At 37.8% G+C, this 24,228-nt stretch overlaps 1 protein-coding gene across 8 annotated transcripts in view; it reads left to right on the top strand.

Annotated features, from left to right (window-relative positions):
• Positions 1 to 24,228, top strand: part of smash (smallish) — a 321,926-nt gene that overhangs the window by 269,666 nt on the left and 28,032 nt on the right. For 7 of the 8 annotated variants that reach the window (XM_067142672.2, XM_067142671.2, XM_067142675.2 and 4 more), the window contains 6 exons: positions 4,128 to 4,271; positions 7,715 to 7,832; positions 9,104 to 9,342; positions 10,152 to 10,284; positions 11,416 to 11,576; positions 18,326 to 18,385. In XM_067142672.2, coding sequence (XP_066998773.2) covers positions 4,128 to 4,271; positions 7,715 to 7,832; positions 9,104 to 9,342; positions 10,152 to 10,284; positions 11,416 to 11,576; positions 18,326 to 18,385 — 855 coding nt within the window. The remainder of the gene's footprint in view (positions 1 to 4,127; positions 4,272 to 7,714; positions 7,833 to 9,103; positions 9,343 to 10,151; positions 10,285 to 11,415; positions 11,577 to 18,325; positions 18,386 to 24,228) is intronic. The other variant, XM_067142677.2, reaches the window with a different exon arrangement.

The following is a 24,228-nucleotide window of genomic DNA, read 5'->3' on the forward strand; positions in this document are numbered from 1 at the left end:
GTTAGCTATAACAGGACCGTAATCAATGTCAGCTGAATCATTGCTTAGGAAATGTGTAGGCAAGAGTTTCACACAACCTAACATGTCAACAAACGAGTTAAGACATAGCGAACTGGGACCACAACCCATATGTCACTCAGAAGGACGCTTGCAAAATATTTGGACTATAAGTAGTCAACTATAAGACTTGCACACTTTATCACGTTTTTTGGGATCAGTGCTCTGTTTAACCAGAAAACATCATAATTTGCTAGAAATACTTACAACCTTGGCAAGAGACAAGTTTTTCTTTCACTTTCACCAGCACTGGTATCACAATCTTCTTCACTATTTTCACTCATATGCCCATCTTCCTTCTTGCTTCACACTGAGAATTCATATTCTCGTTTTCCATGATGATGACTCCACTGAGATGTCAATAAAATCATATGCGGTTACATTTGGAGAGATGAGATTTTACTCACATATGTTCTAGGTCCAGTTCTTCTACGCTATCAGCAGGTTCATTGTTTCCTTCATCCTCTATCACAGATGAAATCCCAGACTTAAGCCAGCAATTCATTATCACTGTTGAAGGCAAACTTCTCCACGCTGTCATGAATATTTTTATAGCTTCTAGAAGTGTTATGTTCATAATCGCTCCAGCAGTGAGTCTTGTAAAAATTCATTGAATTAATCGTGATCAGTTACACTTTGGTTGCACTTGTACCCTAATCAAGAGACTCCAGTATAGACGTAGAGTTAGCTGGTAACATCATCACTAACAAATTCCATCTGCCTTGGAATATTGATATGGGGAGAATAATCATCTACTAGAAGTAGAATTTTTTGTTTATATGCTTTCATGTTTCTTTCCAATCCAAGCAGCCACGAGTGAAAAATTTCAGCAGTCATCCATGCTTTTTGATTATGGCTGTACTTGTGTGATAGGAAATTTACTCCTTTAAAATGCTTTGGATATCCGTATTTTCCAATAATCCTTAATTTCTCCTTTAAAGAGAACTGTTTATGTGTTTTCTTTCCTGTTGAGTTAGCTGAAATACTTGACCTAACAATACAAATGTACTGTATGTTCAGAATGTATTCTGTGCTCACTGAAATTAGCAACAAAGTGCCTGTGTAGTTACTGCACAGCATTGCTGTTATTCTTGCTTTTGACTTCTTCTCGCTGATGCACTTTCCACATTTCAATGCCAATGTATGATTTGGCATCCTATATAAAATAAATCTGTTTCATCAGCATAATCTTTCACGGCTTTCCTCACTGTACCTCCGTCCAAGTCTCTACCAATTCTGTCGGTGCATCTTTTGCTTCCCCACTCACAATACAGTGGACGATTCTGTATCTCTCTCTAAAACAAAGTAATTCTCCAGTGCTACCTTTGAAGTTGGTGATGTTTAAAGATAATGAAAAAGGTCTAACTTGAGTTTATAGTATTGGCTCATCAACCTCTGCTTTTTTTTTACGGGTAGACACAAACCATGCATCAACAGCTTTATCAATTTTCTCATAGTTTCTGGCTCTCATTCTCCTTTGTTGAGGACCAACGGCATCAGATTCAACATTCTCCTCTCTGTCCTTAACCCTCCGTTACACGCGCCGCGGAGTGAGAGTCCGCACTTTATTATTCTTTGGTATCATAGGCCGAAAATACAAGGCAGAACGGGCTGCCTTCTTGTAGCTTCCTTCTGCAACAATACAAAGGCCGTGACGGCCCGAGAATGTCTTGAGTAATCGCCGAGCTGTCAATTACAGAAGTTTATATTGTCAACTGCAGACTTGCGGAGTCTGAGTCCGCAGGCGTGTATTGGTGAGTTGTTAATCTTACTCACTCTTTTGGTAAGTCATCCATTCTTTCCTTACTATTTATTATAAAATTATATACTTTTACTACCTACAAGTGTAGTAGTGGGCTCATTTTGATATATTTTCTACTTGTAATCATTTACAGTGGGATAAACATGTTAGTACAAATGACCTATGAATAACGATTTTGCGTCCTCTTTCCAAGGAGTTGATTCCGAGAGTTATGGATCAAATCGAGCAGTGGTTGGACGACGATGAAGTTGGTGCGAGTGGTGACAGTGATCAAGACGTCGTAAACAATAGTGATCATAATTCTTAGAGCGAAGAGTCCACATGTGAAGATGACATGACTGAAAGTGAGCAGCATGAAATATATGTTGGAAAGGAAGGGACCGAGTGGAATCATCGGCCTGCCAATAGAAAGGCCAGGCAACCTGAACATAATATTATAAAACACTTGCCTGGAGTAGTAGGAGTTGCAAAGAATGCTAAGCACTGCATGTTCTTTACCAACGAAATGCTACAAGAAATCGTAACATGCACAAATGGCTATATATACCCTTGTGTCATACATGTCAAGAAAAGACAAAGTTGTATTGGTTCTATCTACTTTCCTTGAATACCATTCTGTTGATGAAGATTCAAATGGATGAAAACCCTCAATGATTACCTTCTACAATGACACGAAGTCGGGCGTTGATAAGGTGGATGAAATGAAATGCACTTACTCCATGGCAAGAACATCACGACGTCGTGACTTCTTCCGTGCGATATATATCAATTAATAGAATGCAACGATTACAATTTGATTCGAAGAAGCAAATTAAGAACCAATTATTGTTAATTTACAACTAGTTTCCTTAAGTCCCGTGATTTGCGGTTGATAACTTCTAATTTATCCTAAAGGACTGAAATGTTACTGTAAATGTAGATTATATATACATTTATCAATATAAATAATATCAAAATAAAGTAATTACGGTGTAAGACAGATTGAAAAAAGAGAGAAATAAGGAATTCTTGGAAACAGAATTGAAATGAAAGGAATGGAAGCTTACAAACAGTCGCGGACTGTTAGTCCGCGCGCGTGTAGTGGTGTTACAACAGAGCGCGCGTTTAACGGAGGGTTAATGAATGTCAGAAGTGTAGATGTGCTGATGGAATATTTCTTTGCAACATTGGATTTCTTGTGCCCTTTGTTTACTTTTAAAATCCTCTATTTCTCCTTTAAAGAGAAGTGTTTATGTGTTTTCTTTCCTGTTGAGTGTGCTGACATACTTGATCTAACAATACAAATTGTACTGTATGTTCAGAATGTACTGTATTCTGTGCTCACTGAAATTAGCAACAAAGGGCCTACAATTTAGATGTTCACAATAAATGAGCACCCAATCCTTGTTAACTGTATAATATGAGGTGACTGTCAACAATCCAGTTGTATATTATAGGATCCATCATTGTAGACCCTACAAATGTAATAACAAAACATTTTTGCTAATTGTGCAAGACAAAGAGAAATACAGTATTATACACATACACTTTGTTAAGGTAATTCTATGTTGCAATTCTCTCTGGATCCCCAGTCAGCAGTAAAAGATGGCAGTAGATTATAGATGGTACTGGAGGTAACAGGTTATTTTGTTACCGGTGCAATTGCTGAGACATCCTGTGCATATGTCACCTCCCATACCTTCAAATTCCTTGTAAGAAATGGGGCTTTGTCTATATGCAACTTACAGTACATTTCATAATACACAGCAATTGGAGATACGTTTTCAAAGTAAACTTGTTCAACTGGTCATACGCTGACGAAGGGACATTTATTTCTTTACTTCTAATGAAATATTTGTATTACCTGTATTCACTCAAATGAAATTGTTTTACATAGTTCTTTATGGAAATATAGACGGGATTACAAATTTTTTTGTTCAACTGTAAAATAGGTTCAATTATTCGTTGTATTGACATTTGACTGCACTCAGCTTTTATGTCCAGTGTTACACACTTTCAGACTGCAAGCTTTTGTAGCCAAAATTTGTCCTTGATCCTCTTCTTGCATTCACAGCCCTCTTCCACCTATACCACTCTCATCACATAATAATTAAATATCATCGTCCCCTTAGCCTTCCATATCCTCAGTAGAATGCATCACAGGGTTTTGAGGTTATATTTTAGTTAATGATGCAAAGAAGAGCAGATTAGTGCCCAATTACAGTTCCTTTTTCAAAAGCCGGAATTCACTGAAATTTTGTTAAAAGGGTTTCAGTATTTATGCACAGAAGAATCATTACTAATACCTTTCTTTGGTTTATTTGCTCAGATTCCTCCGCTGAGTCTGTCTGGTGACATTGAGATTGTATCAGGGCTCTCATTTCCTTTGGGACCACCCACCAGTGCAGAACCTCCAAAAGAAAAGCCACCACCACCTCCAACAGAGGCCAGCGATGAGGAGGCTCCACTTCCAGTAAGTAGCCAAAGCAAATACGTTTATAATGAACTCTTTAAGCTGAAACACTGACTTTTCAAAACATCTACTTTTCTGCCCCAGTCCTAATTGCATGATCTTGTAATTTGGACTAAATGGTAAAAGAGTTGATTTTCATCTTATCAGAACACACACTTTTTAAAAATAAAAGGATCATTTTGAAATATATTTAATTCATTATTATTAGAAGTAGTTTTGTATTTTATTATTAACCTTGGATTGTTTAGTTAGATAGATAGATAGATATATAGATAGATGATGTGTCAAAGTTAGGGTTCAAGGTCCTCTCTTACACTTAACCCCACTAGAATCTGTCTGTACTCAAATGTTATTCATAACATTGAGGAGAGGGGAGGTTTTTTTTTGTGTTTTGTTAGAATCTGTTTTTAATTCCAGTTTTTGCCATTCACAGTGGAGCAGTGATAATATAACTTTTCTTTCATGCTTCTCTTTCCTTTATTCCTGAATTGATTTTACATTGTAGAGCTAACATGATATGTAGTTCATTGGAGATAACTTATCAACTTTCTGTTTCTGTGTTAAGTTGCCCCCTGAAACTGGACTAATGTCACAGGTAATATGTGTTACTTTTGTTAATAAACTGAAATTCAGTGAGAAAGAATTGTTCTTCACCTTTTCATTTGGCTAGTGCTGAATGATACATTAATGCAATTCAGTTTAAGAAATTAATTGTTTTCCTTTTTCTTTTCTTTCTTAATACTGCTAAAATTCCATGATCTAGCCCCAGGTTTGTGAACAGCACTTGGCATTTAAAAGTTCCCTTTATTCATTTTTTCTGCCATGCTTATCTTTCCTTTCTCATCCAGCCTTTGCTCTTTTACTCCTCCTGAATTAATTTTACATTGTAGATATCAAATACTGTACAATGTAAAGATTTTTGGAGATAATTGATTTTCTGTTTCTCTGGTAAGTTGCCCCCTGAATCTGGACTAACATCACAGGTAATACATGCATTATTGTTATTAACAGAGTTAAACAGCTTATGTTCAGCAGAAAATTGGCAACATTTACTATGCCATATCAAGTTTTATTTTTAAAGAAAGGAAATTCTTTTGAAAACTGAAAGTAATTCGAGTACTTTGTCATCACTTTAATGCTGTTTTGGTGTGTATATTTTAAGCCCAAGACAAAGATTCTTTTTGATTGTGTGTCTCACACTTTTTAGTTAAGGAATAGTATGTTTATTTATTCTGGTTGAGAAAGTATAGCTGGGCCCATGAGAGTTCGAGTCTGACATTTGAGCGGCAAAAGCAGCAACTACGAAGTACGCTGTGTTGTCACAGTTATTCGTACAATATCTCAATCTGCGGCATATCACCCTTTCATATAGGCTGAGTATTTAATAAAACGTAGGCTTAATGCAATTCGATAAACTTTGACCCGTTCCTAAGCTCATGCTAATAATTCCAGCATTTAAGACAGAACACATATGCCGATAAAATATGAGATTTCATCATCACTAACAAAATCATCAGTTTCTGACAATAATCTCAACAAATGCACAAATTAAATACAGAACAGAATTGTACAACTAGCCACTGATTAACTTACAAAACAATAAACTAACAGCAAATATAATATTCAGAAAACAAATGTGTAAATACATAAAGCAGCAACAACTAACACAATACCACTCCGAATAATATCACAAAAGACACTGAGAACAAGCCAACGCACATGGCGATAGCTTCCTTAAATGTGGTATTGTTGTTATAATTGCCATAGTAACAGACCATTTTTGAGCAGCGTTAGTCAACTTTTTATCGCCAATGGCGCTAAACGTCAGACTCCAACTCTCCTGGGCCTTAGTATAAGATCAGGTTTGACTAAGTTAAAAGGGTTTCAGAGAAAAAACTACTTTAAAGCAGTTGAAATGGTGGACTTATTTCTGTATCCTCCAGTTTTCCAGGTGCATGGAATCCTATTTCACTAACTAATCTTCCCAAATCTTAGAGGAAGTGAATAGTGATATATTAGATATAGAAAATATTTTCTCAAACTCCAGGAAGCTCATTTTTGCTTCCCATCTTCATCAGGAGTGTGGGCATTAGCTCTCACTGTGAAACCATTTTCAGTCTTGAAGTGGAAAGTGTAGAATAAAAATAAGCCTGATTCTGTTTATCCTTACCTCTTCATTCTGTTGCTCTCCTTTTCTCTCTTCCTTTTTCCTGTCTTTATTCAGCTTCCCACATCAAGGTGGAAGATCTGTCAAGATGAGTGCTGATGCGCATTCTTCTGGTGAGGATGGCAAGCAGAAACAAGGTCTCTGAAGGCTGAGAAAATATGGATGTAAAAGAACTGTGGGTTTAATGATATAGAGATTATCCTTGTCCTTTTGTGTTTTCATGTTTGTTCTTCTTCATCATCATCATTTTCCAGCTCCAGTTTCCCGGGTTTGGTGTACAAATGCTCGCCACTTCTTGCTGTTATAGTTTCTGTTCCTCTGTCTCCTCCCACTTGACATTCCTCTTGCTGACCTCCAATTTCTCTGTGTATATCCATCGATTTCTTGGCCTCTCGCCTTTCACTTCTCGGTCAAAATAATTCTTTCCTGTTCTCTTTCTGTCCATCCTTATAACATGTTTGTTCTTGTCCTTTCATATATTCATGTTTGTTCTTGTCTCCTCTTTCTGTTGCTTTGCCTTCCTCCACTCACATGTCCTTGTGTTTATTCTGTGTTCCTGTTCATGTTCCTATCTTTTTTTCTTTTCTATCCATGACTTGACCTGCAGATGTGTTTATCCTTCCAGTATATTCCTGACCTTCTACACAGCTTTCTGTCTTGTTCCATTTCCAGAGCATAAGTATACTATGATAGTTGTGGTTTCACTTTACAATAGAAAAATCTTTATGTTAACCTCCTTTTCAGTACAAAAGTGTCCATCTGTGCTAGATGGGACAATGTCTAACTAGACATGTTTCGGCTTATCTAAAGGCCATCTTCAGTAGAAAGTTAAAAATGTTACATATATACACTAACAAATAAAACACTGAGAAAATTGTTTAAAATTAAAAGAACAATGATCATGATTGACACTTAAAAGGCATTGTGTTGATGTTGAGGTGAAAAGTTCTCTTGTCCAAACTCCTCTAGTTAAAGTAAAAACAATTTTAGTCCTTTTTAAAATGGAAAATCTATCTTCCAAGGTGCTGATATTCTGTTAATGAAGCAGCTGGAATCAATTTGTATTGAAAAGGAGGATAACATAAAGATTTTTCTATTGTGAAGTGATAACCGTAAATTTGGAATAAGACTTATAACATGTTGTGGTTTCTTGTAGCAAAACATACAAAACTATAATGTTTATTCTATTTACACTACATCTTTCCACATGTTTATAAGTGCTTGCTTTTCTTCTTTGATTTTGTAGTATTATTCAGTAATTTTTTTTCCTTCCCAGGAGAGCCCTCTGAGACGCCTTGACTCCACAAAGCGTATCAAGAAAGAGATCAGGAGGAAGCGATCAGATTTCCTTGGAATTGAAGGAAAAACTGATGATGATAGTTATCTGGAGCCAGGTATGTACTATTTAAGTGATAAGAGCAGTACTTCTAACTAAGTGCTCTTCTTATCAGTTTTAAATAATGATTGATATGAGATTACTAACAGTATTCTTATATAAACTTTTCCCAGCATTATGATATATTGTAATTGTTGAGTAACCAAACATCAAACCTATTGCAAACATATAAGGGCTGTTTGATATTATTATCAAATTTCTAATATAAAATAACAGTACCATAATCATAAACATCAGGATCATCAACTAGAAGGAAATACAGTTGTTTTTAGTATAAATAAATGAGTGAATAAATAAGTAAGCCATTTCATGGTGTCAAAGTAACATGGCTGCCTCTTACCTGGAGGCTTCAGGTTTAATTCCTGGCCTGTCCAGAGATTTGAATTCTTGACCGAGGGCTGGAAAGTGGTTCACTCAACATCGTGAGACCATACAAGGAACTATCTGATTTGAGATGCAGCAGCAGCCTGGTCAAGAACCATAATCATGTCATCACACTGACCGTGTAGCACCCCAAAATCTGCAGGCCGTCTGGCTGGGCAGCAACTGCCTTGGTAGGCCAAGGCTCCTAGTGGGCTATTGTGTCATAGGTTGGTTTGTTTCTGAATGAATGAATGAATGAATGAATGAATGAATGAATGAATTTCATATCAATAGAATTTCTGTCCAACTGGAGCTTATTGTTTAGTCCTCTTAAAATAATAGTCTGCCAATCAGTTAGTCAGTGCGTATATTGATTTATATTTTTGAGGCATTCAACACGGTAGGCTGCATGAAATGAATCAGTCAGTCAGTCAATCAATCAATCAATCAGTCAATCAATCAATCAATCAATCAATCAATCAATCAATCAATCAATCAATCAATGAAAGCTGCAAAAACTATAATGTTTAACTTTCATATTGTGAACCTTTCTTCCTCTACCGTGGGGCATCCAGCTACCTCTCTATGTATAGTGATTGTTTTACCTTACTCGATATTTATTAAAACCCACTGTTCCTTCAGGCATTAATATGCAAGCTTGTGAGAATTTAGTTGATGCCAGACACAGACTTCACTACTATTGACTGTTAGAATCACAGAATTTTCATCTGTACCTCTTTCCCTGAATTCAAAATTGTGTTGTTGTGGATAACTCTCTCAGAAAAATGGGAGTTTAATGTGTGATCTATGATAATGTTGTTTTTTTAAGGAGTAAGTTTTGAGCCTTGGTTTTATTGAAATTTGTACAGAAGTTCAATCGGTGTACTATAATGTGTTCGTTTTCAGAACTACAAGTGTCTCGACCACCAGATATTAATAGCTTCCTTGTGGAGGAACGTCGGCTGGAGCAGCAGTTGTACCGCCAGTCTATCTGCTCGGAATCAGACTCCAACTTGGGGGAGACAACGGAGAGTCGGGACTCTGGTGTTGAGCTGGAAAGGGGCCATTCTGATGATAACTGGTCCACCAAACAGCCTCTCACACCTGATGTCCTGTCAGCTGAGCACAGCAGACAGAACAGTGAGGTGAGTCAAACTGTGAATTAGAAAATTAAATTCATCAAGAAAACCTTTAGGAACTTGCTGAAACACATGCATAGTGTATAAGGAAAATGCCATTGGTCAGAGAGTGAGGAAGAAGAGTTTTGTGGGAGGTAGTTCTGCATATTGCCAGGTGCTCCAGAGTGAAAGAGAGTGTGGTAGATAGGAAAGAGGTTGGCAAAAGAATGAGAGCATAGAAATGGTTAGTTAAAGTGGATCTTATGTGAGATCTAGGTTTTCCTGTGACATCAGTTCATTCTTAAGTTCCGGACAATCCTCTGACTAATAAAAGTGGTAATAACCTTGTAATCTGCGATGTGTGTATGTTGTGGTTAGTTGCTTTCTGTCTCTACTTTTGCCTTACCACTCGCACTCATTTTATAGGTTGTTTGTACGATGGGTTCGCCACTCCCAAAGGCATTTTATTACCTACTGCCAGGCTTAAATTAGGCCGCCCCTAACATGGAGTCAGGTGCCTTTTGTAGCCGCTCCTCTGGATTATTTGATATGAAAACTGCAAAAGATCCTAAGATTCTGGATGATATCCGACAAAAGAGTAGTGTTATGAAAATTTTGCGTTCTTGGTGCTGGGAAGACTTGAATAATTTTTGTTGTACTTAAGCTTCTGTTCTTTCCCATGTCACTACATCTGCAGTCAAATACTTTGAAATCCCTATAGGTTTACTGTAGTTTCAATCACTCTTATAGCCTCATTAAGACTAAATTATTGAAGCATGTATGAAAAAGGCTTGTATCTAATAATACTGAATCCTTTTCAAATTTTGTGATTTCAGCTGTATGGAAATGCAAGTATAACATCCGAGGAGGACGAGATCACGAAGAAAGAACGTGAAATCATTGAAATCTTGGAGAAAGAAGAACAGTGGCGATATGGAAACAACAAACTGAACCAGCAAGATAGTATAGGTATGAAATACAGTAGTTGAAACTATTCCTTAATTATAAACCTTCGTTAAAGGTGCTTTACTGGGTTATCCTTCTTTTATCAGTAACGTCTGTGTCGGCTCCCTATGAATAGGAAGAAAATTTAATAGCATGCCAGGTTTGAAATTTTTATAGAAGTTAACGAGGAACTCATCCCAATTCCACATTAGGAAAGAACAATGTTATTATTATAATTGAAATTCTCTTATGTCTAGTTTGCATGCATAATATTAATTCCTAAAAGAAAACCTTGTCCACAGGACAACAATAGAAATTTTAACGTTACATGTGTGTAAAGCAGTAGGAGTTAAATTTCACAAAGTAATCATTGCCCAAATTCACAGAATGTTCAGAATAGACTTTTAACCTGCACCAGATCTCACTATAGAGGTATACTAGGACAGCACATGCCATGAGCAGTGAATGAAGAACAAATCAGTAACACTGATTACAGAAGTTCACTTCATCTAAATACAAAGCAATCTCCTTTACTGTGGTTCAGTCATCTATGATCTACATTTAGGGCTTTCGCCCAGGTGCCAGATTCCCTATCAATTGTTACCTAGTTTTTTCTTAAATATTTTCAAAGAACTTAGAAATTTATCAAACATTTCTCTCGATAATTTATTCCAATCCATTACTCCTCATCCTATAAATGAATATTTGCCCCAATTTGTCCCGTTGAATTCCAACTCCTCTCTCCTAATTTTAAAAGCTCCACTCAAGTTTATAACCAATTCAGAATGGCCATACTTGTATAGTGCACTGATTAAGTGCAAGATTTTTAAGAGTGGTTACATTTTCATGTGATGACATTCCAGTTGAAATTTGGTTATAGAAATTTATGTTCATCAGACTTTTAAAAGCTAGATGTTCTAATATGGTCTAATTTTCACTTACAAGCTTATAATGATAACACTGAAGTAAACTTGGATGGTAGTGTAATGAAAATAACGGTAGGACTCTTAGAAGTCAACTTTCCCAGTGACAACCTCTTATATCATGAGAGAGCACAAAACATTGGCATGGAACCCCAGAAGTTTGTAGCAGTTCCATTTTTTTTTTGGTAAGAGAAAAATTAATTCTAATTTCATTGTCTTAAATTTTTCTAAGGTGAAAAGTTAGCAGAGAAACTGCGTCAACTAGAGCAGGAGAAGATGAGGTTGGAGTGGGAGCGAACAGAGGAGGCTAACCGTCGCCAAGCGGAGGCCAATGCTCGAAGAGAGGAAGAGCTGAGGCTGCGAGCCAAAGAGGAGGAACTGCGGCAGCAGGAAGTAAGTACAGTACCAGCACTCCTACTCTGGCACAAGTAGTTTTGGGAATGTTGTTAATTATATATTTATCAGAGCACAGTATTTGATAAAATGTAAAACTATATTTATGGGCGGAAAATGTAATAAACCTTTTGTATAGTTAGTTCAGTTTGTCAAATACTTCCAGCTGTAGAACTTTTAGAATATAAACTCTATTTTGATCATAGGTTTCACAGTCTGTATTTTGATTTCTTTGTAGGCTTTTAGGAAAGTGATAAATTGCATGTTGATTAGGAAATATTTTAGTTTTTGTTGTAGTAGTTTCTGAACATAGGTTTTCGTGGCTCATTGTCTTAAAATAAATAAATATGATAAAACTGGATTAAAGCCACTTATATTTTATGAGACTAAACAAAGCCGAGCTTTCTGCCAAATTACATTGTCCTTCATTGGGGCATGTGAAGATCTGCTTCTAACAGTGAGCAAAGAAATTTTTCAAAGAAGGTGGAAGTCATGACCATATTATCCACGCCCCCTACTAAATGGACTTGGGGACTTGCCTTGACGAAGGCCACTGTAATTTGGCGGAAAGCTCAGCTTTGTTTAGTCTTGTAAAATATAAGTGGCTTTATCCAGTTATCATATGTATTTATTTACTTGGTACCTAGTTTTTCTATATTTTGCTAAGATTGCATGTAAATACAGTAAATTGCTGGGTTTTTTGGTTAACTCCTATGCTATCATTTATAGTACTGTATATATGTTTATATACTTTTGTAATGGGCTCAGTCTAGGCAAATTGTGTAGTGAGCTCTTCAACTTCAGCATATTTGTCTGTGTTTGTCCAGTAGTAGTTGTAGTATGCCTACCCCCAGTCCCATTTTTTGATGTGGGGTCAGTGATAAGGTGAGATGAATATATATGACATGTTTTTATGGCTGGATGCCCTTCCTGGTGCTAACTGCAGTTGAGGCACTAATGAAGATGAATGATAGTGAATGAAATTGGGCAAGGAGGTGGAAGGAATCGGTTGTGGCCTATGGATAGGAACTGACCCGGCATTTGCCTGGAAGTGAAAATGGGAAACAACACAAAACCATTCTTGGGACAAAGTGGGGTTTGAACCTACACGTCTCCCAAATGCAGAACTTTGGCGGCTCCATAGCTGTAGCACGTTAACATGTGTGGCCACTCTGCTCGGTTGTGTGACCTGTAATTATCCTTAATATACTTTTGTAACCTAGGGGAAATGGTGTATGTTTATTTGTCCATATCAGCATACGATTGTGTTCACTTCTGTGTGTTTGTTAAATTCCTTCGTCGTAGTTGACTAACGAACCACTGGAGGCAGCCGATTTTATTACAGTTCCCACTGGATGTTACAAACTTGGATTCACTAAACACAAGGTTATCTTTGCCAGAGCCATTCAAATTATCAGAGAAAATTTGCATATCCTGTTTTCGATTTCTGGAAACTTCACTTTTTGGCCGTGAAATGCGCAGCGATTGCTGTTTGTTCAAGATGAACTTTATTTTTCCTCCAGTCACATACTGTTCTGCAACTCTTGTCCTCTTCGTACTTTCTTCCCACAGCACGATTACAAATTTGCTCTGCCTTTTCAGTAATGTGGAGCTTTTCCTTAACCTTGAATGGTCTACAACGAGAACTCACACCAGCCATCCTAAACATGTATTACTACTTAAACTGACACCGTAAAAATGACGCGATATGTACGTAACAAACTTCTCAGTTGTGGTGGAATCAGAGTTGCCAACATAGTGGGTGGAAAAATACCAACTTCCAGATTTCTGTTTGTCAAGAGCACTGTACCAACCTTGACGTAAATAATACCTGCACCCTGATTTTTCATTGCCAGATTTTGAAAATAACATGTGGGAGATTATTCACATATATACGGTAATTAGTTCTTCCTAAAGGATGTGGGTTTAGTTCCCCATCAAAGAGACAAAATATTTAGAAATGCAGCTTCTACTTGTGGAGAGTTACATGGACTTTTATTCATATTTTTCACAATACAACATTAAAGAGGACATGAATATTTCAGTGAATCACACATACATACACACAGGGTCTCTCTTATAAACCCAGACCGTCTAGCGGCGTTTTTGCTCTCCGAGACCTATGCAGCAGTATGGGAGGCACGCGCATAGTTCTTAACCTTGCAAGGAGCGTACACGTTTTTGACCTATCATCACTAGCCAGTCTGAATCTCAGCTGTTAACATAGTGAGACAGTTATCATTGCAGCACCATATTTTCGTATGTAAAAGTTATTTTAAGTTCGAGTCGGCTCGACGGGTACGCGATGCATTTGTTCAGCAATTTCCTGGTGAAGTGCCACCTTCACGAGCACAGATTCACATAATTGTAAATAAATTTGAAACTATGGGCTCATTGCTCAATAAAAAACATGTGCACGCACAAATAGTTTTAACAGAGGAAAAGCTAAATGACATTGGTGCGAGTCTTGAACATTCACCGAATTAATCACTCACTAAAATTAGCACAAGTAGGGCTTTCGGTTTCTTCTGCACACAGAGCTACAAAGCTGTTACACATCAAACCACACAGGTTTACACAGGCCCATTGTTTAAAACCTGCTGGTCCAGCCACAAGAGTGAGATAATGAGTGGTATCTTGCATCATTGAATGATCGTTTATTTGACCACAGCTTGTATTCTTTTCGGATGAAGCCTGGTTTTATCTGAATAATTGTGTGAATAGTCATAATTCTCGCTATTGGTGTGCAGAAAATCCTAATGGTGTTTATGAAGTCCCTCATTATGAAGGATGACACTTCCAACATCTTTTATAAGGTGAGATTTCATCATCATCATCATCATCTATTTTCCGCTCCAGCAAGCTGGGTGCGGGTGTTTACAAGCCTTTTCCAGTTTGTCCTGTCCATCCGCAGCTGATGTTCTACCTTTTGCTGCCAATTTACATCACGTTTGGCAAGGTCTTTGAAAATTTGCTTGTCCCAACTATCACGAGGCCTCCTTCTGGGCCTCTTACCAACAACATTCCTTTCATAGTATGCTCTTGGGGTCCTAATTGGAGAAATCCTTCTCATATGTCCATACCATCGTAATCTGCTTAATTCTAAGGTTTCCAACAGGCTCCTGTCCAATCCAAGTTGTTGCTGAATACTTTCATTCCTTATTTACTCTCTCCTTGTCTTTTGGAGAAATGGCCGAAGGAACTTCATTCCAGTGGCCTGTAGGCGACTTTGTGCAGATCTAGTCAAAGTTGCTGCTTCCAGTTCTTATGTTAGAATTGGTACAAGATATGTTTTGTACAGTGTGAGCTTGCAAGCTTGGGGAAATGAGTAATCCCAAAGTAATTGATGAACAGAGTGGTAGAAATTTGATGCAGCTTGTATTCTATTGCCTATTTCTTGGTTTATGGTATTGTCAGAAGAAACGAAGCTCCCTAACTATTAGAAGTTATTGATGATGTCTATTTCTTCATTTTGCACTCTCAGGTGGACTGCTTCAGGATTTCGACTCATCACTAAACCGATGATTTTAGGTCGGCTGATGATCATTCCCATTCTTTCAAATTCTTCTTGCCAAAGATTTAGTTTAGCTTGAATTTCTGCTTCTGTCTCCCCCCATAGCATAACATCATCAGCAAATACAAGTGCATTTGTTGTCTGATCCTTCATTCTCACTGCTTTCATATAAGATTGTATACACGCTTAAAGCAGGGCGGATGCGCGCGACTTAAATTGGGCTGAGGCAGCTGCCATAGCGCAGAGCACAAACACCGTGCGTTTGGTCTGGGTTTGTAAGAGAGACCCTGTACATACATACATACATACATACATACATACATACATACATACATACATACATACATACATTGGATCTTAAAATAATAATTTAAAATAATATCAAGTAGCTAAAAAGGGGTTTGTTACAAATAAAAGATCTACTGGAAAGATACACCTATAAATTGTACTTTTATCAGCAGGACAGCTTTAACCCTTTGTGAGTAGAAGCATTTTATGTCTGTATGCGGACCAAAAATATGGCAAATTTAATTTAATTGTTGTTTGGATGTGTTGTTCTTCTAATAGTACTGATTAGTACAGTGGAACCTCGATTCTTTGTTTTTGGAGGGACCTCAGAAAAAAAAACGTACAACACGGGAAAACGGAAAATCCGGGAACAAATGAACCATCAACGATTTGGCTAAACATAACAAAAATTAAATATGTTTACTTATAATCTTACAAACACTCCTAAACCAAACCAAACTACAGCCTTCTGCCTACCAAGCGACCGCTGCTCGGTCCAAAGGCGTGCAGATTACGAGGTGGCGCATGGTCAGTGTGACGAATACTCTCGGCCGTTATTCCTGGCTCTCTTGACCTGGGTCACCATCTCACCATTAAATATCTCCTCAGTGAAAGGTAATCGTAGAATGAGTGAACCTGGAACCAGCTCTCATATCCAGGTAAAAATCCCTGACCTGGCTGGGACTTGAACCCGGGCCCTCCGTGTGAAAGGCAGGCAAGTTAGACTGCGGGGCCCCCTTCAAACATTAATTACCGGTACACAACTTAAAAACTTCATCAGTTTCCTCTGAAAACTTCTCAGCAACTTTGATCAGCTTTGATCTTTGAAAAATCTATACCTGTAATGCCAAGCCAAACAACAATCAAGCACAAGTAGTTCTTAATTCTCTAATCGAATAAAATAAGGCACATTAGATACAAAAGCACCCAACATGATGGCGAAATCCCCTTTTTTAATCTTCCATTGTATTTTGGTCTCCGGTATACTACTGTTCGTAGTCAGTTGATGGAAATCTTGTACCGCGTAAATTAGGCCTACATCGACTTTTAAAGGTTATGTCTGAACTCAAGAATATGGTTTTGAATGTAAGTATGGATCCTCAAGTTCTCGAAAGCATTATATTCCATTCTGCCTGTCACTAATCACAATAAAACTGGAAAGAAAAAAATATCATTAACACTTCTGAAATTACGGTTATTCGCGACCTTGAGCTCAGCTGGAAAGCGTGCTCGCTGTACAAGTTTGTACAAGTGCGAAATGAACAAAGTTTTTAAATGTGACGTGCTCAAATAAAACGACTGAGGTTTTTATAACATTTTAACACAAAAAATGTTAAATTCCCAGTCTTATATTAGGACCAAAACAGTAATAGGCAATCCCAAAACCTCCCACGGCTTTATGTATTTAAGGTGCAACATCTGTTCTGGTCTTGATAACATAATTATACAATAATATTAAAATACTAAATTTGTGTTACTTAAGGAGGAGCAGTTTTGATTCCTGCCTGAAAGTCCAGTGACTATACATACAGTGCCCTGAGGGAAGTGCCGAAAACCTGTTCGGCGATACACTCAGGAAAAAAGAAAACATCTAACCCTTGATGCCCCGGACATAATGTAGACGTTTTGCAAGTACAAACATTCGACTAAACTCGTTCCATCTTCAAGTAGAGCTGTCGAAATGAGCTCCGTCTCCTCCTAATTGTTGTGGACACTCTCTGCTTAGATTTCCAAGGATTCTCTAAACAATACCACCCGAATGTGATGCTAAGATGGTCTCTTATGCAACTTCACCGCCGATAGCTTTTCCAGTACAGTACTTCCTGAAAAACGTGTGATCGAGGATTTAGCATTGATGGGACTGAAATTTCTGGACGATTGATCCGGGAAATCGTTTCTTCGAGGAACGGATAATGCAGGATATTTAGAATGTGATTTAATTAGAATGCTCGCGGGACCACATAATTTGAATGAATAATACGGGAAAACGTAGTTTCCAGGAATGTATAATCGAGGTTCTACTGTACTTGTAATAGTTTGTAAGTTTTGGTAGGAGTCATCGTAGGTGGAAATTTATTATATGACTCATGTCTGAAGAAGTCAGGTGTTCAGGCATTTATTTAGCTTTGGTCCATTCCTCATCTTTGATATTTCTGGGAGTAGATTATTAAAAATATGTGGTCCTAGATATGATACATGTCTCTGTCGAAGATGTATATTTCTGCTTGGGATTAGTAAGGCAGATCTTACTTGTAATCTAGTGCCATTGCATATGCATTCCTGGTCCTGAAATCTGTACTAGTTCTTTATGATGTATGATGTCACAACTTCAGCATATAACTGTCATATGTTTAAACCTGGGATCTATGAACTGTAGACAAAACAGATTAATTCCTGGGGACAAAGGCAGCTGGTGAAAAAATTAACTAATCTATTCTGGTTAGTGCTGAGGTCATCTAGTAAGTACTTTCATAGCCTGTATATAGACAATGCTTTGCTTTAATGGGAGATAATATAAATGTATGAAAGACAATGTAAATAGTTAAACAAAATGGAACCTGTGACTGTTAACAATCACGTACCTTTTCCTGTGTCATTAACATTGAATACTTGCTCTGATGAATATATTTTGTATGGGAATCACAAGACATTCCTTTTGATGGTGTGGTGATATCTCACTTGCACTGCTTTTGTCAGTAGCTGGGAGTGCTTTGGTTTGAGGCAGCACATGCACATTGATTTTATTTGTACATATTTTAAGATTGTGTGCTTTTTAAGCTTAGATTTTGTTGTTGTGAATTACTGAGTGAATTAATCTTGTAAATAAATTTTTCAATGTTTAATTATTTAATTTGGAGTGGGAGTTTGTGCTGACTGCTTTTCTTAGGAAAGGACCTGTGGTTTTCTTCTAACAGTGTGTATAAATCAAATCATGCTGTCATTTCAGAGAGTAAGCCCTAAGAAGCAATCTGCAGAGGATGAGAAAGAAGAAGTTAAAGCTTCAGGGGTGAGGGCTTTGACCATGGAGGTCTTTATATTACTTAGAAGTATTGCCATGCATCACACCTCTGCAGAGTTCTTTGTCAACCACACATGGGAATTCCATGACTAAATTTTACAAAACAAAATGGTTTCAAACATATTTTTAGTGGCAGGATAGTTACATTTTTTTATTTCTAAGAAACTTCCAAAATAAAAGCACATAAAGGGTAACATATACTGTATTTCTGCTTTTTCTATAATTAGGAGTTTCTCAGATCAACAAAGCTTTCAATATATTTTGTTTAAGAGATGAAATGACATTTTAGAATGAACACAATAAAAATTCTAGAGCAGTTACTGTTAAAATTAACTAAATAATACATATTGGGGATATTAGGTCATGTTTTATTTGAAAGAACAGATGTGTTTTGATCTTGTGAGGTAAGAAGAAACAAATAATGAATCTGGTCAATGGCAGTTGTCAGTCTGTTGAAACTAGACTCAAGATAGAAAGACCCTGTCAGGTGTAGCTCATTCAAAGGCCTCCACCGTGAAGAAGAAAGATGATGTACACCTAACTATGGAAAGCAGCCACGGTCTGCTTAGGACAGGGTGATTCAAAAGTTCGTTAACATTTGGTGAGACAATACTTTACGGAATATTATAGGTAGAAAGATAATAATTGACATACATGATTGACATGACATGGGGTTTTATTGACACCAAAATAAAGCTTTACCAACAGTGGCTTTTCTAGTAATGTCAACATGCCACGATTGCAGCGCATCTGACGCCCTCTCTCACGACAGCTCCTTTTATACCATACATGGGCCTCATGTGGCATCACTGATGTGTTGCTCTCCAGTACCATCTGTTGGCCTGTTTGTGCACTTGTTGGTGTCAATAAAACCCCATGCTGTCCAGCACCATCTGTTGGTCGTTTTGTGTACTTTATTTTGGTGTCAATAAAATCCCATGTCATGTCAATCTTGTATGTCAATTATTACCTCTCTAGCTCCAGTTTTCTGTGAAGTATTGCCTCATCAAATGTTAACAGACTTTTGGGTCGTCTTGTATATAGCTGTTGGCTTTATTAAAATAATTCCAGTGTTTAGCAATTTCTGTTTTCTTTGTTTTGCAACAAGACTCGCTCAGCTTATTTTACATGACTTAGTTGGTGCCTTGGATATGCAAGAACTTGTTTAGGATCAGTTCTTCTAGCTCCATGGTATACTCTCCTGTAGTCCAAGGGTTTGATTCCTGGCTAGGTTGGGGATTTTAATCTTCATTGTTGAATTCCTCTGGATCACGGACAGGGTGCATGTGTGCCATCTTCAGCATTGGAATTTATCGTAGGTAGGGCCTCGGGGTTTCATCCTCACAGACACGCAGGTTGCCTATAGGTGTCATTTCGAAATATCTACACCAGACCTCTCCAGAGGCCACACAATATTATTAGCATCATCATCATTCATCATTTTTTCATTTCCCCTTGTCTCGCTCCTGCCAGGTTGGGGTGTTGATGGCACTTTTCCACTGTTGCCTCTTCTTCCAACACTCCTTTTCAGTAATTGTACTCCAATTCAGTTTTCTTTTTCTTATACTGTTCTGGACAGAGTTCATCCAACTTGCGCTGCCTACCGGGTGAGTTGGTCGTGCGGTTAGGGGCGCGCAGCTGTGAGCTTGCATCTGGGAGATAGTGGGTTCGAATCACACTGTCGGCAGCCTTGAAGATGGTTTTCTGTGGTTTCCCATTTTCATACCAGGCAAATGCTGGGGCTGTACCTTAATTAAGGCCACAGCTGGTTCCTTCCCACTCCTAGGCCTTTCCTATCCCATCGTTGCTATAAGACCTATCTGTGTCGGTGCGACGTAAAGTCACTAGCATCTTGCTTTGGGCCTCCTTCTTGCACTCTTTCCTTCTATCTTAGCCTCCAGCACTTGTTTTCGTATTCTTCCCTCCTCCATTGTCATAACATATCTAAGCCATGTCAATTTATTCTTCTCCATCGTATCACTTATTTTAGCTATGCATTTCAAAGATCTTCTGTGAGAGAACCGAGAAGCACAAGTGGAATGATTCAATCCCAGGCTACAATAACTATCATCAATTGCCTCAAGTGTGGTTTCTTCTGTTTTTTCCGTACTCAACCTTGAAACTTGTTAGGATAGCTGATATTTCTAGTTCTGGGGCAGTGGTTCAGTTCTAGTAATTACAGTAACATACACTCCTACCAAGGCCATTGGTCATTAGGTAATCTTAAGTTAATCAACACAATGATACAATCACAATATCATCAGAAAAATAGGAACAAGAAAAGGGACACATAAGAGAATGAACAAAATGGCAGGTCAGTGTGGGAAGAGGGAGCAACAGAAAGAGAACACAAGGACAAACATGAAAACACAGGCAGACAAGAACAATATCCACATCTTTAAGCACTGAAAATGAAAATGAAAATGAAAATGAAAACCTACCACCTGTTTTCCAGTCAATGACCAGGTCAGAAATGTAACGAATGAACCAGATATAGGCTATTAGTATGATGGGGTCGCCACTCCCAAAGTGATTTATTAATGACTGATAGATGCTAGGAAATGAGAATGGAGAGTGTTGCTGGAATGAAAGATGATAGGGAAAACCGGAGTACCCGGAGAAAAACTGTCCTGCCTCCACTTTGTCCAGCACAAATCTCACATGGAGTGACTAGGATTTGAACCACGGTATCCAGTGGTGAGAGGCCGATGCGCTGCCGTCTGAGCCACGGAGGCTCCATCTTTATGCACTGCTGTCTTCAAATAGATAGTCCCTCACCTCACCAATCCCAGTTCTTCTATATCAGTCTCCCCAGCTTTTTCAGGAGAGCAGCTTCAACACTAATTCAGGGAAAGTGTAGGATAAGAAGAAAGCTGGATAAGTACAGAAAAAGGGGATAAACCATGAGACAGATCAAATTAGATTAATTACATTTTCCATTTTTTTTTTTTTTCTTTCTTCCCAGTATGAGCAATTCTTTTCTATACTCGGTATTAAATGTGGTTGGCAAATTACTCTTTATTTATGTTAGAATTGATCAAGTGATAGCTTTTCCTTTCAGAATAATTTTTAGTGCATTGAGTTGATCAAGTAATAGCTTTTTCTTTCAGAATAATTTTTAGTGCATGAAAGGAGAAGGAACAGAAAAAGAAAAGGAAAAGCAGCTACATTACTGTATTTTAAATATAAGTATGCATGCTGTAAGTATGGTATCAGTTGGGTGAGTAGGAGTTGAATAGTATGCTTTAGATTTGATTGCTGCATGGCTGAAACTGCAATTTATTTGGCATGGTTGGTGTGGCATTGCTGGCAGGAGAGAGTTCACTTTGTCTTAACTCATCATGATCATCAATTTCATTCTCTGCTTGAGGAGTTTATTACTCAACATCTAGTTTCAGTTTGTTTGTTTATTTATTTATTTGTTTATTTATTTACCAGTATTTATAATGACCATCAGTCTCATAAGACAAAGCATATGTGGAAATTGATTTCTATTTTCAAATTAAAGTTTTACAAAATAGGACTAAATTGTTAATTTCATTGTGTTGTTCTACAGTAAGAATAAGAACTGGATATAATTCAGCACAGTGCAATGGTAACAGTGTCTGTGTTGCTGTGACACAAAACTCCCATGTGAGACATGTGTGTTTGCTCTCTTGTTGTCAGCTGCTTTGCATGTTGTGTTAGCTACATTTCATACTTAGGAGTAAATTGCTACATGTAGTTATCTTTCTGTGTTTGGTCAGAAGATAAAGTGCTTAGTTTCACTGGGCATTCACTATTGGAATTTGACTCTTATTGAATTGGAAGATTTAGAAAGCTTATGTGTAAGGAAAATGTACATTTTTTTAGACAGTATTTACAGTTGTTTATCAGTATTGAATGATCTGTTAGTCTTAATGGATCATTTTGCATGTTACATCATTTTTCTTGTTTAACTGTATGCAAATCTACAATAATTAAGGAAAGCAAGTATCCTATGGCATAAAAGATAATGGCATTAGAATAATTGAAGAAACATTATGTCCCGTTAACTTATGAAAATATCCTACACTTTACAAATAAAAAGTCTTATATAATCCTCTTTTTCAATATATAAAACAACCATTAAATGGGACGACATCCTAGACATTTTACAAACCTTTCTGCATCTTTTTGCACTTCCCTTCCCTTTGATATCTTAAACTCTAATGTAGTGATATATTGAAAAGTCTTCTTATTAAAAAAGTGGAACTTATTACAAGGAATTGCAATTTTTGTGTCCCTTCTACAAACATCAACAAAAGTGCATCATCCTGATATGTCATAAGTGTGTTTTTGTTTGTTTTGCTGTTGTGACCGTTCCTGTGTACATCGGACATAAGTTGTTTGTAAGCATACCCACAACTGTATGTGGCACTACAGGTGGAAAACCATACTCGAGTGGCAGGCAGCCTTTTAGCTGAAGTTGGAGTACCAGTAAGGAAGCATTAGAGGTGTGTTTGGACCAGTATAGTGAATTTCCATTATGCCACAAAGGACACCGCTGATCGTTGAGCAGGCCCACATAATCACTTTACGGCAGGAAGGCTTGTTAGCCAGGGAAGTTTCCCAGAGTGTGCACTTAATTAAAGGTGATGTGGTATGGACATGGAATTGGTTCAGATTGACAGGTAGTGTTGAAGATTTAGTCCAGACAGACCGTTCACATGCGACAGATGCCGGTGATGATCGCTATCTTTAGCTGTTAGCTCAGAGAAACCGAAAATTAAGTGCTGCAGAATTGAATTCAGACTTGGGGTCTACAGGACGTCATATGTCAATCAAACTGTGAGGAGAAGGTTTCATGATGGAAATCTGCATTCTCGATGACCATAGCAGGTTCTGCCTTGTTCACAACGGCACTATACAGACTGTTACAGACGGGCATGAAATAGTCAGGATTGGTGTAAGGTGCTGTTTATCGATAAATGTTGACCCCTGACAATGGCAGACAATGTGTTTGGAAGGAACTTGGTAATATCACACGCCTCTTAACACAGTGTCACTTGTTTACAAGGTGGTGGCGCTGTGATGTTCTGGGATGGCTTTACATGTGGTTACCGTACATCTCTTGTGGTTGTTCAGGGCACCTTAAACACTCAGCAGTACATGAACAGCATTCTGAAACAAATGATGGAACCATATCACAAGGACTTTGGAGAGGATTTCATCTTAATGGATGATAACACATGTACCCATCATGCAGTTTCTTAACATGCTTGGATCACCCGGCTCGAGTAGCCTGACTGTTCCCCAGACATGAGCCCCATCAAGTATGTGTGGGATCAGTTGACATGTGCTGTTTCTAGACAGCCAGATCAAGCACGCACTCTGCATGACTTACATAGATTTGCTTGTGAAGTGTGGTACATCCTGGACCAAGGATGGCTGGATGATCTCATGGATGGGATGCCACAATGGATTGCAAGACTGCAGCCTCTTTATGAGGCTTGTTCTGTTATTGTTAAAAGCAATCCCTAATTTTCCTCTTCTGCTGACTGGCCGTGTCTAACACATGTGAGACTATTTTGTTGTTGTTAAGGTGTAGTAGTTGTCCCATTCTTCGACAAGGCGGCAAATTGAGTACGGAGTGCTTCGTCCACCTAGTGCACCATTCTAAAGCTCTCCTTCTTTCTTTTGCATACACCCACAAACTATCCCAGACTATAATATGAAGCCTTTTTTCATGCTCCTTTCTGTTACAAATTTGGAAACAGGTTCGCATCGTATAGATGTCATTTTAGATTCCCATCATGCAATTTTTTCATTGTTAAGGTAGAAGTGCTGATTGATGGATATTTGTTTTAAAA

The sequence above is a fragment of the Anabrus simplex genome, chromosome 3, assembly GCF_040414725.1.
Source record: "Anabrus simplex isolate iqAnaSimp1 chromosome 3, ASM4041472v1, whole genome shotgun sequence".
Taxonomy (NCBI): domain Eukaryota; kingdom Metazoa; phylum Arthropoda; class Insecta; order Orthoptera; family Tettigoniidae; genus Anabrus; species Anabrus simplex.